General features: G+C 37.3%; 3 protein-coding genes across 7 annotated transcripts in view; 1 reads left to right on the plus strand and 2 right to left on the minus strand.

Annotated features, from left to right (window-relative positions):
• The window catches only part of LOC100643727 (protein outspread), a 212,867-nt gene extending 200,909 nt beyond the window's left edge, over positions 1-11,958 (minus strand). For 3 of the 4 annotated variants that reach the window (XM_012320647.2, XM_012320649.2, XM_048404369.1), the window contains exon 1: positions 10,302-11,957. In XM_012320647.2, the coding sequence (XP_012176037.2) occupies positions 10,302-10,442 (141 nt within the window). In that variant the 5' untranslated portion in view covers positions 10,443-11,957. Of the gene's footprint in view, positions 1-10,301 lie in introns of all 4 variants that reach the window. The other variant, XM_012320646.2, reaches the window with a different exon arrangement.
• Positions 11,959-12,980: 1,022 nt separating this feature from the next.
• Positions 12,981-14,936, plus strand: LOC100644163 (transmembrane protein 11 homolog, mitochondrial). 2 transcript variants are annotated; one of them, XR_007223435.1, is made up of 4 exons: positions 12,981-13,064; positions 13,796-14,013; positions 14,105-14,442; positions 14,599-14,936. XR_007223435.1 is itself a non-coding variant. In XM_003394174.4 (3 exons), exons 1-3 carry the CDS (start codon positions 13,042-13,044, stop codon positions 14,389-14,391), a joined length of 528 nt encoding a protein of 175 aa, XP_003394222.1. In that variant the 5' UTR covers positions 12,981-13,041; the 3' UTR covers positions 14,392-14,936. The 2 variants fall into 2 exon arrangements, 1 of the variants encoding a protein (XP_003394222.1); XM_003394174.4 differs by having other exon boundaries at positions 14,105-14,936.
• Positions 14,937-16,030: 1,094 nt separating this feature from the next.
• LOC100643969 (dehydrogenase/reductase SDR family protein 7-like) lies at positions 16,031-18,162 on the minus strand. Its single transcript, XM_012320645.3, has 6 exons — positions 17,676-18,162; positions 17,454-17,597; positions 17,171-17,390; positions 17,018-17,102; positions 16,786-16,946; positions 16,031-16,716 (listed from the first exon to the last, which is right to left on the minus strand). Exons 1-6 carry the CDS (start codon positions 17,817-17,819, stop codon positions 16,520-16,522), a joined length of 951 nt encoding a protein of 316 aa, XP_012176035.1. The 5' UTR covers positions 17,820-18,162; the 3' UTR covers positions 16,031-16,519.
• Between the last annotated feature and the right edge of the window lie 867 nt (positions 18,163-19,029).

Genomic DNA, 19,029 nt, shown 5'->3' on the forward strand with positions numbered 1-19,029 from the left:
ACGACAAGGAAGGACAACTAATAAATCGTACAAAATCTCCCATGCAGACTAATTAAACAACGTTAAGTAAAATTCACCGAGAAATTATATGATTCGCGTGGATAAATTTCTTTTTTCGAACGAAATATTCGAGACGCGACTCTACCATTAAGAAATACCGAAGATTACGTCGAACTAAATCCATAAGCAACCTTCGATCCATCAAAGATCCGTGCAGATCTGCCAATTAAAACACCCGACGTCCCAAACATCGTTGTCCAGCGAATCCTCGTTTCCACTCGGCTACTCCAATTGACTAACGATACAAACCAAGAAGGGTACGACAACAACCCGGCAGTCGAAGGTTGGCCGGACTGGAGGCGAGCGACAGGCGCGTTTTCAATGAAGTCCTTATAAAGGCAAGGAGCGTGCGTGCGACGGCTTCTATGGCGAGGTAGAACGAGCGGAGGTTGCGCGAGGAAAAACCGCGTTTGATTCGAAGGAAAGGAGGAGAGTGGCCTCTCCGGCTTCCCAGATTCGATTAATCGCCGCGGGGCTATCGATCCAGGATGAATGCGCCGCAAGGGAGGCCACCGACGGTGCCTCTCCATTCACTAGGAACGACGGTAGCCACGAGAAGAGGAGAGCTTTCGTTTGAGCGTCGTCGCCACGTCTGCCCCAGCGATCTCCTCTTTTCCTCTTTCTCTTTCTCCGAGACCTGGCTGTTGCGTACGGTATACCGTTACAACTGGATGCCCCCGTGTCTTTACGATTTTCTGCGGCGATCTTTTTGTCGCCAGCCACCGGCCGCGGATCGAGATCAACGATCGCGACACGCTCGATTCATAACGATCCACTGCTCCATCTCTCTTCGGCTCGTGGTCCCGGAAAAACTACGCGAATACGCGTTAACTTATTCGGGTTTCCACGCGTTCGAATCAATGAGTTGTCCCTTATAGCTACCTATAATTATAGGTTGAGCTTGGTAGCGGTCGAATCATAAAAATGCAACCCTTAAGATCGAGCTACGAAGCTTAATGTTTACATATGGTTTGCGAAGATGGCGATCGTGATGAAGATGAAGGAAAAAGCATTTCGACGACGCAAGAAACATTGATGTTCATGGAGCAGAAAGAAGTAGTAGAGATCTACTTTGTGATGGAGTTACGCGAAGAAGATGATAGGAAGATGATAGCGAGATTCAGGAAAGAAAATGATACTAAACGATATACTATGATACAGCGAACGAAGACTTCTTCTTATGCCTGATGCTGCTATAGGCAGCGCATTAAGTACTTTTTGTAAATTGACAAGTGAGTCATTTAGCGTATTCATTAGGAAAGATCAAAAAAATGATAACTTATAAACTAAGCGTGAAATCTGAAGAGGCCGAAGAATCCGACACCGTTTACTCGCCAGAAAATATAACGTGGAAAGGCTAACTTACATTTACAGTCTCCACGTCGTAGTACGAATAAACCTCGATTAATCGTTCACAAAGCTGTCGTTCTTAATCGCTCGATTTTATCATCTTTTCGCACGATCCAACCGTTTATAACAATAACTAAACTTGCCTAAACCTAAATTTCACGGACTGAAAAGTTTTCAACGATGCGACCGATTTATGTAACGCTGGCAGAAAAAATCTAATATTTTGCAAAAATTAGATCTTACGGAGCAGTTAATATTCCAATCTATCGCTACTCTTAAGAAAAAAATACAACATGCTCGTGGCGAACCGCTCGACGCGTGGCTTATTTTTGAAAAAATATAAAACTACGCAAACATCCGCGAAATATCTATAATCAAGCGTAACCAGGAACGTCCCTTGACCCCTGAAGTTCAGCTACTTGAAACTTGCGAGACGGTAGCAACGGTATTTCGCGTGTCACGTTGTATTTCGTTTAATGGGGAAACGATCGTGGACGAAAACCGTGGTGTTGGTTAAGTGGCAATTTAACGGGGATGAATAACATCGCCGAAAGTGCCGCGAGATCGTCGTTTCGTAAGGCGAGAAAGAAATATCAAGATCGGTTGGGCGATACGTCATACGAGCACCACCGGACATAACAGTACTTTGCTTATGGCCGGCGTCGTAAGCAAAGTAAATATATGCGGCTAACAATGGACAGGTTACGCTCGACTGGTCCGTAGAAATTTTGTCCCACAAGCGTGCGACACAAGAATAACACGGGTGAGACAAAACTTGTACGTCGACGCGACGGCGAGCCCAAAATTCTTGCCACGACGACCTTCTGCATACTGATGCCCTTTAAAAGCGGCGCCATATTTCTACGAGCATCGTACGAGTTTCGCATCCTCGCGCCAACTTTTCTCTTAACACGATCCTTGCGTGATGCTGTCGATTCTTGCGTGTTTCAAGCTTTTTCTATCTGGTACTTTAAAGCTTAAATGGATTATCGGAGAGTTTCGATTACGATGGTTCTGCGAGTTCTTCGGCCGGTGTCTTCGATATTTCAGTCTATCGCCAAATGATACAGCGAGAGTCTAAAGTCTAAAGAAAAATAAGGTTCGTACAGTATCCATTTACCTATGTTTCTCGTTATTAACTTACATCTCTACATACTTTGTATCTTTGCTTAATTTTCAATTATACGCGCAACATTGTACGTGCAAGGTTCTTGAGTAAATTTCGTACCTTCGACAAGGTGCACGTGTAACTATCTTGTAATTTCTATACGTATTTTCAGTTTGATTTCAAGATTGACCAATGTAATCGCGATAATCGAGATCATCGTAACGGTACCAATGAGATTTCGAAACGATTCGTAAAATAATTCATAGCGTAATTCGTAAAAGCATGTCTACGAATATTCGAGTAATTTCGTGAGCCTGTGTATTATTTTTATCCACGGCGCATGAAAGGATTTATGTTTTGATATACAACGATGGAGGATTGAACGTGTGTCGAAGAGCGGCGAACGCAAGAAGAGACCAGGACCGTTCTATGTTCCCCGCGAGGGCCGTGTCCGCTTGAAAACCGTGGCCATTTCTTCCCGGTGAACACAACGCGAACAGGTATTTGAAGGTTTTTGCGATGTCGTGTTGCACGACACGACCTTTCTGTGAAGCGAGCTCTCGATAACGATCTCTATTGCCTGTCCATAAGATCATCAATAATTTGTCGTGACTTGGGCGAAAACGACAGCCCTTTTTAAACCGATGAAATTTATGCCAGGTTGGCACGCAGAGATCGCGAACGTTATCGACATCGCGCACCGCTGTATACGCGCTAGTACCTACAGATAATCATCGAATTATAAATTGTATCGAGGGAAGATACAGCACAGTGGAAGTGAAGCTGAACTTTTGCTAATGAGCAGATTAGATCTTCTTTCGTTTGGCTTTAAATTGGAGATCGTGAGCGAAGGGACGTTTGAGAAAATGCTTGTGGAATTCTGCAATTTCCCCTGCAAATCTGTTAATTTTTATCGATAAAACTTCACCTTAATTAAAGAGTTCGCTAGAGTCTACCACATGAATTATTCGTCGATATTATCGTAATTTACTTTTAGTATAGTCTCTCAGACTATACTAGAGTTCTCTATTATAAAGGTAAAAAGGTAAAAGGTAAAAAATCTCTATTACAAAGGTAAACGTTAATTTGCTGAGATATAGAAAAATGTATTTAACCTTTAAAATGTTTTACCTTTTTTAAAAGCTGCTGGCACGCGAACATTTATATCGGAGAAGAATCCGAAAAGCTACTTTTTCCATAAATCGTTGGTAGAATCGTTGTATGAAAGTTTACTCGTTGTTCGATAAAGATACGAAAAGAAAAGAATCGTAGGAAAAATTCGCAATTTCGTAATGTTAAGGAGTCCGTATCGAATTCGATACGCTACATACACTCGTGTCCCGTTATCAAAACGGGCTGATTTCACCGGGAAGAAAATTGTTACAGATAGTTGCGCAATAACGCACCTTAATTGCCAGCGAATCGAAGAATCAGAAATTACTCGGCAATCACGAACACCGTTAATTAAATGAATACCACAGCACAGTGATGCGCATTGGAAACAAACGAAACAACGTACGTATCAAAGTAGCCAACGGTAGAAAGGTATATCTTTTTGATCCCAAGCTTGCCTGGCTTCGTTTCGAATAGATAAGAATACAATGTATCGATACGCGGATAAACTTCCGACAACAAGGTGCTTTCGTTGCTTCAACTACCTCGCGCTTGCGCCTCCTCAAGTATACATACAATAACAAGTACGTGATTTGTCAGGTACATTTCACATTAAACTTGCACCAAGCAACTTTCTCTGCTAAGAAAGAAAACCGAGTTTATACCAAGTGCAAAACTTCCCTCGAAATATCTTTTTCTATAGAAGAATTTAAATAAGAAATTCGCTGTTCCTTGCTTCCCTTAGGATAAAAATACTCGAAAGCGAAGACGACATTGGCGAAAGATCGTCTTACGCAGACTGGACGGAAGAAAATTCAAACTACCGGCGATAAAATCCCGAATTATGTAGAGTGTTTTCTCTTTCTACGGAAGAATTTAAAAGCGAAATGCACGATTATCCGCTGCCTAAGGTATAAAAATATTTCGAAATTAAGACGTAGGAAAAGAAAGGTTTCACGGTGAATCGTGGACGCGTGTTCGCGCGAGCTTAACATAATCGATAGCGAAAACAGGAATATATGCACGCATCTGCAGGCTCGTGCGGATAACGCGTGCATCAGCAACAACAACGGAGAACGAAAGAGAAAAAGAGACGAGGGAATGGTACCGTAAGGCATCTCGAAATCGTTTCACCGGATCAAAATTTCAGGGACTCGAGAATGGCCACGAAACCCCAGAGGAAATTATTTCTCGAAGGCCACTTACCGAGGCGCTCACGAAGAAGTAATCGGACAGAAAATACGGAGCCACGGACCGATAATGGTTGGTCGTGAACAACGCGGCCCCCGGGCTCCTTATCCATCTCTCAGCCTTTCTCTCTTTCTATCTTTTTCTTGTCCAGAAACAACAACGGACTTCGTACGCAACTCGAAGAATCCTTCGTCGATCTCGTAGCCTGACTCTCTTCTCGATACCGGCTGCTTTTCATCACTTTCTCACGTTCGCGAACCCAGAATCCTCGGACGAACGGGAAGCCGCTGATTACAGGAATTAAACCGCGTATCGAGCCACGAACCGCGCGAAAAGTCATAATTAAACGCGGTTAAACCGCGATCTCCGTTAGGCGATTCGATGGATTCGAGTCGAAACTCGAGTTCTTTTAGCTTTTCGGGATCGTACGATCGCGAGACGAAGTTTCCAGAGATATTTCCTCGTTTTAGAGTCAATATTTTAGTATAACGTTGTTGTCTATCGAGCGAATATTTGGAGAAATCGCGAGAGACTACTTTGCGTTTCCTTCGTAACTGAACGTTCCAAGTGGTGTAACAACGCGGTGCAGCGTTTAGGCAAATTCGTGGAAATTCAATGAGATTTTCTTGCTTCGCTTTTGAAGAGCCAACGAGATTGACAGTGGAAATTATTTGGGTCTATGGGATTGATCATCGAAAGGATCTTTTGTTGCGTGTTCATCGTTATGATATAATTAAACGTGAAAGGGAATCGATGACGAGCATCGGAACATTTCCTTGTCGACAGGATGACTTCGAGCATCGTCAAAGTTACAACGTCACCGTAAGGACAACACGATCGAACTTAATGAATTGAAATTGACAATGAGAACACAACATCAAGGATCCAATTAAACCGAACGGATCACATAGTTCAAAGTAGTTAACGAAGAGTCACATTTTTCTATTTCCAGTCGTTGAACGTTTGATCCACGCTGTGGAGGAAACAACGACGATTCGATCGCGAATATTGTGCATTTATAGAAAACTTAAGAGAGTAAAAGCGTACACGAGCATATTAAGTTGTTTGTTTCTTTCGTTTTATGAAGAAATAATAGACGCGCAGCGTTTTTTGTTTTATATTATTTTGTCCAATTACGTACGATCCAATTTGTTCTGTTGAGACAAAACACCGCGACATTTCACAGACTTGTGCACTGTTGTAAAAAACACGTTTGCGAAAGAAAGACACTTTTCGGACAACCTAATACAACGTACCTAACGCAAAGTACTTCCTGTAGTATCTAATAGTTAGTTGCATTCGTAAAAATCCAAATTCGCACGAACGGCAACCTTCTATCGATGTCTTATACACCACGTAAAAAAAAAAAACATAGAAACTGCCGTAATTTAACTAGAGGATATATCGATCGTGATCGATAAAAATTCATGTACCAACGATTGCCCGATCTTCGAACTACCCGATCCTCTAACCTTTAAGACCTAGGTGGAATCGGTGTGGAACACGCGTTTTACAGGTATTCACGCAATCAGCTTGCACTTCCGCGATAGTCGTAACTCGTAGAAACGATCCGGGAGAGGGCCGCGGCGAGAAACGTTGTAAAAGGTCAAATTCCTTCGATTCGAGACTCTCCTCGTCAAATTACGAGCCGCGAGACGAAGAACCGTGCGACCGAGGGGCAAAGAAAGGTTGGATTGCGTATGCATTCGTTATTTGCGGTTTATATGGGGGACAACAGCGAGAAGTAGAGAGACAGAGGAAGAAAGAAAGAAGCCAAGAAACCTGTGCAGATCGGCGAGACAGAGAGGCGAAGAGGTGGAGAATAAACCGATACAGAGATACCGCATCCAGGCGAAAGCCGACAAGCCAACAACTCTCGAAAGGGCCTGTGCTGTTGGGGTGCCACGAGAAGACGGCTGGAATGCACCGAGAACAGGTCGCAAGGCTGCCGACATTCCGAAATTTGCAACGGCCTCGGCACGGGCAACGTGTCCCATTGTACGTGTACGAAATTGTCTTGGCCTCTGGCCGAAAAAAGCGTAAAAAGGGAATAGATTCGTGACCTTCCCCTTTCTCCTCAAAAAGCTCATAGATTGCGAGAATTTCACGACCACCCTCGCTCTTCTTCCAATTCTATTTTCTTTCTTGGAAAAAGAAGAACAACTTTTCAAGAATCTCGTCGCAAGATTCCGTACGAATTTTACGATCACCCACCTCTTCTTTACATTTTATTCTACTCGTTCGGATTTTTGGCCATGCGATATAACAAGACACGAGTCTCTTTGTACGATAATCCATTAATTAAACCGTTAACGACCAAAGTTTATTAGTGTAAATACCGCAATATCTCGCAGATACCTGTACGTTTCGTGTAATCGTAGAATCTACGTGAAATGATAGGAAATGATATCGCGCGAATTTGAAGAAGTCTCTTTCGCAAACACAAAATATGCAAATGACTCGCGAGATACGATAGAGGGGCAAGCAGTTAAATTTCAGAGCTAAATTTCCTATATTTTCAATTTCCTACATTTCAATGCTCGTATGCATATTGAAAATTAATATGCACGCGCGTCACGCGACATAAACGAAATAAATTACGCAGCTCTGACATCGATACAAAGTTTCGCAAACATTTCCCAATGGAAACATCCGTAGGTAAAATCAATATATTATCCAGCGCGTTTCATGCGGCGTGCAATTTTCCTGGCGTCATTAGCGGAAACCAGAAACGCCGCTCGTCATTCATCGTATCGGCTATGGATATGTTTCTCTATGCCGTATACCGCAAAAAGCGTTTATACCTATTCAAAGTCCCCTTTTCTCCTCTGGAATCGATTGCTGCGTAAAAACCAGCCAGAGAGATACTCGAGAGCAACAGAAAAACGGATAATCGTGGAGAATGGAAGAAACTCTGGAGAATCGAGAGAACCAGAAACGAAACAAAAAAAGGACAATAAACGTCGTCTTATCGAACAGATTTTAAACAGACGACTGCTCTTAACATACTACACGTTCGTATGTATTTCGACTTCTACGAAAACTGAAATAAATATCCGAAAAAATATTAGAAAATTATCAAATCCTCTGGGAATTGTCATCTCGTTTGAAACGTCGAACGTAACTTGTAACACTCTTGTAACAAAGATCTCTTTAATTCGACGTAACGAAGTTCTCGCTCGTATCTGTCGCGTCTTTTTATCGCCGTGCTCGTCGATTTTGACGCTCGTATTATTTCTAACGCAAGTATTTACGCTTAATTAATTTCACGCGTATGATAAACGATTTTACGATACAGATTCAGACTTTGTATAAACTTCCCCATGTTTCTTAAAAGGTGTCTACAAGTGTGCAAATATTGTACTTTCACACTTGCCTGCATACGTTGAATCGTAGCCTTGCGCGAATACAAAATTCTGATCGATTAATCGTTTCGTTATGCTTTAGGTTAATTGTCGCGTTTCGTGCGAAACCCGTACGTGTCCTAAAACTTGAACGGTGTTCCTGTGCTGGCGTTTCGAGAACGGTACCGTACGATCCGCAGCGTGAATTGATTTTTAACGCTTTTATTCCGCGGCCCACCCCCACCCCCCTCGAGGGTCCCGCTTTTACGAGGCAATTTTGCTCATCGACGACCGTACCGGGCCCCGTTGTAAATAAAAACCACAGGCAGAAGGAAGAAAACCGTACTATAAAGATTCCTGTTCTTCTTCTTTTAACGTCTCCTAACTTGTACCGCGTGCCACGTATTTATGTCCCGGAGCCCGTGGCGATGCTACTTTTTCGCGCATTCGTTTGTAAATTACTATTACGATTCAATCGAAACAGCCACGACATCGAAAAATAAAGAGAAAAAGAACGAGGAGGAAGATAATCTCGAGGATTCGAACAATTTTAGTAGAAAAACGGATGGAAAAGAGGTTGGGGGGACGGGGGAGGGGGGGAGGAATAATTTCGAGGATCCGAAAAACTTCATTTTTTAGAGGAAGATACGAGAACGTTGATATTCTTGGGACCTTCGGTCTATTTAAAAGATACATTTTGAACGACTCGATCGGATTGATCGAGATTAACCTTGAAAAGCCCTCAACGCCTCCGCCAATAGCAATTTCTTCCATCTATCTGCGTCAACCTTGAATTCCACTTATATTTCACTCCTTTTTTTTCCTTTCTTTTTAACTCTACGGCGAATCAGACGTACTGTGCGTTTTTCCATTTACCAGAAATAGATTTCGATTATAATGGATAATAAATCGAACTCCGGTATTCTCACACTCTGGCTATATTCTAATACCAAATACGGATTATAATTGCGAGACGACGCGCATGGAATTGCAATAAACGAATCGTGTGTGTATATATATATACATATATATTATATAGTTTAATGGCTGGATGTTTATGCAAGTCAATATTTTTATGAACACAAGAGAAGACATTTATTTCGCTCATTTGATATTATAACGAGTAAAATGGGCTCTCTATAAAACGTTATAATCTCTATAACCCCCTATAACCCTATTTTTCATTGTTCCCGCGATTTATCACTTCAATGGATAAACCGTACAGGAATTAATGAATACACGTGATATAAATGGACTGCTTGCTGATAAAACAGTGGTAGAACGATAATGGAAAATATAAAATTACACGTACGCGATATGATACTTGAGAAATATAAATAAAATATGAATAAATAAATAATTGTGAATCATTTAAAAATCTACATTTTTGTATACATCAACGTCATAATAGTTATAGAACACCTACCAACCCTTCATACTATCCTAAGTCTTTTAAAAATCTAGGTAATCCTCGTAAATAATTGCAAATAATTATAATTACAAATAATTATAGAATACCTACAGATTCTTTATACCGGAACTGGTATAACCTATACGATTCATATAACGCGCGGTTTCTTACAAAACGTAACACACCCCTGCATATTATACTTTACTCATTGTACTTTAATTTGCACATCAATATATCATATTATACATCTTCTGCACATTTTTGCATCTTGAAATATCTGCGAAACGCAAAAACATGGACGGTCTAATCATGACGAACGAACCGCTACATCGGCGCGACGAAAGCCTGAAAAGAGAAGCTACACGGGTGTCTGAGTTGAAAACCGTTGGTTCGTTCCGCGGACTAATCGTGTTCACCGTGCACGCTCATCTTACATAACATCGACATCTCGAACGTCAGGACCTTCGTCCTTCTGGCTGGTCCCGATCACGGCAAGGAATTCGAGGGCGAGCAAGAAAGAGAAAATGCCGGCTCGCGATGGACCGAGTACACACGCGTGAGTAAAAACGAGACAGAGATACATACGCAACTATACGTTAGAATGAGACGAAGAATACAGACAGAGAAGGATAGATAGCGAGCGAGAGAGAAGAAAAGGCACACGCAGGGAAGAAGAAAGAGAGAGAAAGGAAGGGAGACAGAGAGTCCATCAAGCAAAACTCACCCTGTTGCATTCCAGAGCCTCCGCGCTGTGCTCCTCCTTCTGCTTGAAGCAGCTGCTGCACTTGCTCTTGTTGAATATGTTCGGCGCGAACTTCCTGCACTCGGCGCCGGTGCCACGGACGCCCGCCGTGCCGCCCGACATCGCGACACGTGCGAATTAACCGCGACGACCGGACAGCACCATCGTTCGTCTCTCGCCCCCTTTTTCTTTATTCCTCACCCTCCGGTTCACCTCCGTTCACAAGCACCGAAAACGCACCGAGCAAATACGCACCGACTAAATGCACGCCGGCTAAAAACGCGCTGGCTAAATACGTACCGACGAAATACGCACCGACTAAGTGCGCACAAACCAAATGCGTACCGATTTCGCACGACAAAAATCGACTGATATCGATTACTCGAACGTGAAACTCCAAAACACGATTTCCCAAAGTTGTTCTTTCTGCACACGATGAGACAGTTTTATCGAATAGTGATTTTATTCGTTTAGAATATCAATTTCATTTATTTAAATTTGCACGAATTCTGTATAATTTTGGCTTTTACACAGACGCGCGCCACCACCGGCAACGAGTCAGTCCCCAGCGGCCACTCTCCGCGTGTCCGTTACGTTAACGGATCGAGTTAACAGGATTTCGTATTCTCGTTTCGCGCGAGGATCGTCATTTATCGAACTATTCGTCGATTTCGTTTGTATCTCGCGTTCAGTCAGGTTCGTGACACTATCGAGGATCGACCGTACATCGAAGCGACGCTGGCGCTGGAGGAGAGCGAAATGTGCTCAAATCAGCGCCAATGTACGAATAGTAACGTATTACGTTCTCTTGTGATGGTTGACTCTGTAACCGGAAGAAACTCCGATACGCTTCTTTGCCCGGTGTTTATATACGCTTCAGCCAATGATATACTTGCTCGACTCCGTTCGAATTTCGTAACGTATACAAACGAGCGCGCTTGTCTCGTGCTTGTGTGTTTACAGTGTGTTTATATGTCACGCACCGGTTACCATCGATATTGCGATATTTACATGATTCGGATAAACGAATCTGGTCGAAAAGATACAATATACAGCGAGATGACTCGATCGATCCGATTCACCCTCGCGTCCCAATCGACTTGTTGATAATGTTCCCTCGAATACTATACGCTGTTCGATACGAGCACGTGGATTATACGCGGCACTCCGAATCACACGAATCTATTATTAGACACAATAGCATGCACCGCAGTTAACATGTCACAGCACCGATCTATCGATCGTTCGATTAATCGAACTGTTGATCTCACATAATAGTGCGCGATTATTCGATCGAACGAAAGGTCACTTGTTTTTTTGGCTGCTCGAAACTCGCCTTGGATTGTGTAAAGACGTGGCTAAGATGTGATTATTCGTTTGCCACAGTTCATGATATACCAATAGTAGCACCACGAGCACCACGATCCTTATGTACGCTTATACTATATCGACTGTCACAGTGATAATCCCGTGATACAACCCGAAATACTACACACCCGACCACTACGGCAACGACCACGACGACGACGACACTCGAGCACACTTACGACACGTCGCGTTGTGCTCTCCATGACAGAACGCTCCCGCGGACGTCCATCTGCGATCTGGCTCGTTTAACTCGGCCTCTATGCCGTCCGTAGCGCTCACTCTCGCTCGATCGACCGTAGCACGCCCTCTTGAATACGAGGCTACGCCAGCGCCAAACTAGTCCCCCATTCATCCTCTGGAACATAGCGCCACGGCTTAAGAATTTCAACTAATCATCTCGCCGTTATTCTTTTATTCTATTTTCTTCGAATTTTCTTGATCACGACCCTCTTACATAATAATTCACCAACTAATAATATTAGTAAATTGTCAAGTTACAGGTTATAGATTATATACTTCTCTTTTGCATCCAATAGGATACTCAAATAATTTGTAATTTGCAAAATTTGATTACAAAATTTCATTTTATTAAATTTGTTATTGTTATGCAAGAGAATTTACTAATACTTATAATTTGCAATTTGTGAATTGTAAGGTTTAAAATAAACGATAAATATTATAAAAACATCAAAATTAAATATAATTCACTGACAATTGATATCGCTTGCAAGAAATTAAATAATGTATATTATCAAACACATTAAGGTATGAATAATAGATTCAACAATTGAATTAATGTAACAATTGAAATCATACTAAATTTAAGGCGAAGATTTATACACCTTAGCTATAAAGAATTTCATAAGACTTGGTTTTAAAAAAGATACCTATGTATCCCTGATATAATCTATCGCAATTTGTACTTAAATATATTATTTGTACAAAATATAATGCACACATATAAATATAGAGTTACAAGGTAAAAGATATATCTGCAATTTTATTTTATAATTAGGTATACTAGGAAAGTCACGTTTCATGAAATACCACATACTATCTAAATGATGTATATTTCGTGAAATGTGGTTTTCCTAGGAATGATCTAATAATCATAAGTACCTTCTTAGCGGATGATATCTCCCTTATTTTCAAACGTAATCAAATATTGAAGTAAATGAAGAAATATGACTTTACAAAGAAGCACGTTTGAACAAACTCAAGTTGCAAACTACGACTTGATTCATGCGAATGCTTAAATTGAATCAGCTGATTTTTACATCCGGTTCAATGTTCGAGATTTCTTTTCCGGTTCATCCAGACCAACGTTCCAGTGTTTGGAAGTCTGATTGTAAAGATGGTAGATGAAGCTGGTGACAGGTTCGTAGGCTAAATTATTTTCGGCTTTTTATACAAAACTTGATACTTCTAACTAACACTAATATACATACCATAATATAATATAATAATGTAATAATTAATTTTGAAATGAAATTAACCTCGAATCTACTCCCTGGAATTCAGGAGTTTAATCTTTCATAATCTCTGGTATAAATCCGTGAATGTTTTACTAACCAGTAAATTTCCATTTCAAGACAAAATTAAAAATGATTTCATTATAAAGATTCATTATTTTTATGTACTATGTTCATTTTTTCCCTACATTTTTTTTTTTTTTTGTCTCCTGTCAGTCTCAGTAACATTTTTGAATCATTAAAATGTATATTAACTTGACAAATATTGTTAGAATCCAATAAAATGTTATTTAGACATATAACATTAAGGATAATGTTATTGTTTCTGTTATAAATGTGTTTGTATTCAAACAAATAAAGCGTTGATCACCTCCAAACAACATCTTACATAACACACAAAAGAATTAATTTATAAGAAGGATCATACTGTTTGATTTAAATTACACAATTGATATATAAAAATACATTTTTTACTTTATAAGAATGAGTACATTTTATATGTTTTATTATGTATGTATAAATTATAATATAATATTATTTTGAAATAGTGGAATTATATTTATATCTAAATGTAATTGCAATTTATATAATTTATGTAAAGTATTTATTTGACAATTAGGTAGGGATTTCTTACAGGGATGATCCCTCAAATGTTGCCATCATCAAAGAGGTATACGATAACGAAAATGCACATGAGACATTTGAATATGAACTAGAAAGAGCATTAGAATCTGAATGCAGTTTAATTGTTATTGAGCCATCTAAATTAGGTGATGAAACCTCCAGATGGATAGCAGTAGGAAATTGTCTTCATAAGACTGCAGCATTGTCTGGTCTTGCTGCCATAACTACAGGTTTTTCAAACTTATGTTCCATATTATATATGTATATATTTATATTAAAATATTATTCTTTATAAAAAGTATGTTATTATATATTTCACAGGTTTGATTTGGGGTGACCAGCCCTATATTTGTGGTCCCTTAGGTTTTATATCTGTAATATCCTGTGGACTTTATACTGTTTCTTGGCAGTTTGATCCCTGCTGCCAATATCAAGTAGAGACTGACACAAGCAAATTACCACATGTAGAATTGTTAGCAGTTCTAGGACCATCGTCTCCAACATTTCTCGTAAGAAAAGATGATACAAGAAGAAGAATTCTTCACACGACTATTACATTGGTAGCTCTTAGCATCAGTGCTTGGAGAGTTTATCAGGCATTTAAATGAAATGTTCTTCTGCTAAGAAAGAAAAAAATCTGAGTTTTAAAAAACATTAAGGGAGGCCATACGATATATTGTAAAAGATCGTAATAAGGCCTAGCATAGAAATCTGTGAATTACAATTTCATGTAAATTAATGGGGATTGTTGAGTCACGCAAATCTACTTTTGTTTGATGTTTATATTTCTTTTATGTTTTGACACTACCTCACAGGTGGATGCTGATTTTACAATAAAAGGGAAAATATCTAATAAAACAGACTAAAAAAGGCCTGTTCTAAAACCACTTTAAATCTAAAACATGATATTTCTTAAGGCTCCACATTGTTACTCTATGATCTCCATCTTGTTGATTATATCACAGTTAATATTAACACAAAAAAGACACAATCATATTCATGCAATCACTTATGTGATATAACTACTAATATAAGTGTTCTTAGATTTATGCAAAATTGCAAACATACACCAGAAAGGTTGAACATGAACTATATATTTTTAGAGTGTAAATAAAGTAGATAGAATACACCGCATATGATATATTAAAGAGAATGTTGCCTAGATTTTCTCACCCAATGATATAGTCCACTATGCAAAAGATATTAATATTCGGAAAAGCCATTCTTGAAAATATATAAAAAAATTTGCCCTAGTATTATTTGGCAAACATCTTAATCAGCATAATACACAAAACTTTTGTTAATTACATAAGACTCTTATCATGCTATATACAAACACATGGGATATCAAATTAAACGTCACGAACATTTCTGTAAGTGAATGATAATAATAAATGTTACATCACGTAATATAAGAAATTTTTAGATATATTTAAAGTTGAGTAATGTGTCAAATAATTCTTGCAAATTACTTGTAAATATAAACAAAATATACCAACATCTAAGATTTTATGACTATGTAGCAGATATAACACAAAATTGTTATTTACATATTTACATGATATATAAGGAAACCTAATTGCTTTAGAAAAATCTTGAGTACTGTACATCTACTTTCCCTTAACATAAACAAAATGTAAAGTTTATTTCAATCACTGTATGCTTTCTAATATTCATCTACATTGTTTTAATATTTTAAAAAATCTATAATATGAGGTAAAAATTAAAAAAAAAGAAAATAAAATCAGCAGGCCGATACATTTTACGTAGAATTTAAGAGTTTAACTATCTTTGCATAATATCATTTATCAATAAATCCAAAATAAAATATAGTTATTACATATGGCGTGCATTTTATGCACAATACAAGCATATAATGCTTCATTATGTTAATGTGAAAAAGTACGTGTTCATATTTTTTTTTACAATTAAGTTAACGCCAATTAGAATCTTTTTATGTAAATTAAAATATACAAAAAATCACTGATGATACATAACAAAAACTTAAATAAGTGTTGATAATCCTGCCATGACAACAAAGTTCGTACCAATTGCTGTACATTATATGTCATACTTTGAATGTCTCAGTTATTAGCCAAATATTTGTTATGATACAACTTATAATATCTTATAGTTGTAACATACAAGAGAATATGCAATAAAATATCTATTATGGATAAAGATACATTTGGCGAATGGTGTGTTAGGTAAATTTATTGTTCTGTAATTTGTAGCTTAAAAGGTCTATTTCTCTGCATTTTCAAGCATTTATTTTTCTACGTGAAATTTATGCAAGTATCTTTACTTTCTGTATATGTCTATATTTTACAGTTTTTATTATATTTATAAAACATAATTTCTGTAATTAGTTATCTTTATATATTCCACGACTTTTCAAGTTTTAGATGACATATATTTTAATGTGCTTCAGTCTAAATTGCATTAACACGTTTGTAGTATTAATATAATGTATATAATGTAAACATATTCCACCAATGACTGGCATTATAATAAAATATAATTTGGATATAATTTTGTCCAATGCATTTCATAAGATTATTCTCTTTTCAAGATTGTCATCAACTTGACATAAAATTAAATTTGTTATAACGTATATTTCATTTTAGTTATAACATAATAATAAAAGATAGTATAAATATAAAGGTAGAAACTGAATGTTTTTATAAATAACATGAAGCAAATAATTGCCCCTTTATTATAACCATATGTTAAGTATTATGATTCTTTTGTCTTTTTAGCTCGTTTTTGCATTATCCAGAAATACAATGATGGACATAAAGTGCGTAAATATACTGCACATTTTGGAATAAATGGTGCAATAAATACATCTTTCTCTTCTTTCAATACTGCTTTTAAAATACGATCTGCTACATATTCTGGAGAATATCCCTCTTGTGTGTTTTTATCCATTACTGTAATTGCATTGATGTTTATACACAATTACATTTTACTAAGATTAATTAAGTTTCTAGTTTACAAACCTCCATAAATTTGTCCATTTCCTGTCAATGCATTCTGTGAAAGAGAGGTTCTTACATAACCAGGACTAACAGTTGTAACTTTTATATTTTGGTCATACATTTCTGCTCTACAACAATCGCACCAGGCTTGTAATGCATATTTAGAAGCTGCATATGCAGACCTGTCATATTAATAATGGTAATTAAAATTTTCTAGGAATTGCTTTCAAATTTAAATATAAGATATCCTAACCTGTATGGTATTGAAATTTTTCCTTGTATGCTACTAACACATATTATGTGACCTGACTTCTGCTGAATCATATATGGGAGGACAGCTGTGGGACACAGTAAACATTTTGATAAAGAATCAACAAATTTCATTGAATTAGGATTAAATAATTACCTTTTGTCAAAGCAATTTGAGCAAAGTAATTTGTAAGCATTACTTTTATATCTACATCCATATTTGTATTAACAACTTCACCTCTATAAGAAATGCCAGCATTATTAATCAAAATATCAATCTTTCCATGGATATCTATCATTTTTGAAACTTCAGTTTGTAGAGAATTGATATTAGTTAGATCTAATGGTACAATTACTGGAGGATGAGTTGGTATTGTCTAAAATAAAGTCAAATGGTTTACAATGAATTTTAAGAAAAATTTTTGTCAATGGATACATACAACATGAATATTCATTAAGTCATTTTTCACTCTTTGCAATTCCTCCTTTCTTCTAGAAATTAAAATAAGTTTACAGCCACAGTCATAGAAAACATGTGCTAATGCCTCTCCTAATCCAGAACTAGCTCCAGTTATTATCACAACCTAAAATGTTAGTTGAAATATAGCAGGTGATTACGTCTAAAATTTATAAAATACAAATTCAAATGAGATATAATCTACCTTCCCACTTAACATACTTTTTCTTCTTTTTCGTTGCATTACATCAAAGAAATGATATATCAACCATGGGATAGTAATTGGAAATCCAAATAACGTAAATAACCACCATATAAGATGCCAACCTTTTAATGTTTCTTCTCTCATGATTTCAAATATTTGTATATAATTATGAAAAAATCAGGAGCTTTCAATAAGGGGTGTTAAAATTTAAAACACACAGAATTAAAATGGTAACTTATGTATTACGTTACAAACCGTACATTCTATAGAGATACGCGTAATACAGTGAAGAAACTTTAACCTCTTTGCTCCTAAACTTTGACCAAAACATGAAAACCATACATTATATAGAATAATATCTGATAATATGAATTTGGTCACAATATACCATAAATAACATAGAATATAGACGTAACAGTCGTAGTTGAATATGTATTCGCAAAGATTCTTATCATTTCAATGTAGCATTCAATATTATCGATTGACAGTTACACACGTTGCATTTCTATGCATGTCTTTATAATTTTTTATTAGTTTGATAAATAACAATAATTGTAAGACTTAATCGAAATGATTTTGTCTATATAAGGATTGCAATTAATCTTAATGAATAACATAGATATCTATTTTTTAAGGAAATTTCTGTTGCCTCCAATTATTAAATATCTACATCGCTCCAAAAATTAAGGAATTCTGAAAACATAAATTTAGACTTTAATAACTAAAATTTAGGCTTTAATATCTATTCATTTATTGTAACAATATGCAGTAATATATACATTCATATAATGTTAGCATGACGATATACAGTTGTTCGGCTATATATTACCTACTCACAAAATTGTTTAAGACTGTTCTAAAAAGTACGTACATTGACGACGATGTTCTATTACAAAAAAGCAGATATAGCATTTATACACTGGTTCAATTTGTCTTTTAATTTCTATATTAACGCTAACACATAAAAACATGTATCTTAAATATAATTCTTAGCTTGTACCAATTTTCAAAAATTAATCGATTTGGGAAGTGATATCAATTATTAGATCTAACCACGAAGAAGAACTCCACTCGACGATTTATTTAAATGATTACCAAACGAATAATGTTCTAAATTATAATGGATATTAAATAATTGATTCCGTTTTATTTTAGATCCATATTTTGCTTTATCAGTGCTCTTATCTTAATCCATTAAACATGTTATACTTCCAGAAACAGGACGGAAAGTACCGCGAGGCTTGAAAAAAAAGCAGAAGTAGAAAAGGAAACATTGAAGTATGTATTTGTTTGAATCTGAGAAAGCGGCCCTACTCTAGACGGTGGTTGATGATTGGTCAGAGTAAGCGCGCCC

Source organism: Bombus terrestris, chromosome 3, assembly GCF_910591885.1.
Source record: "Bombus terrestris chromosome 3, iyBomTerr1.2, whole genome shotgun sequence".
Taxonomy (NCBI): domain Eukaryota; kingdom Metazoa; phylum Arthropoda; class Insecta; order Hymenoptera; family Apidae; genus Bombus; species Bombus terrestris.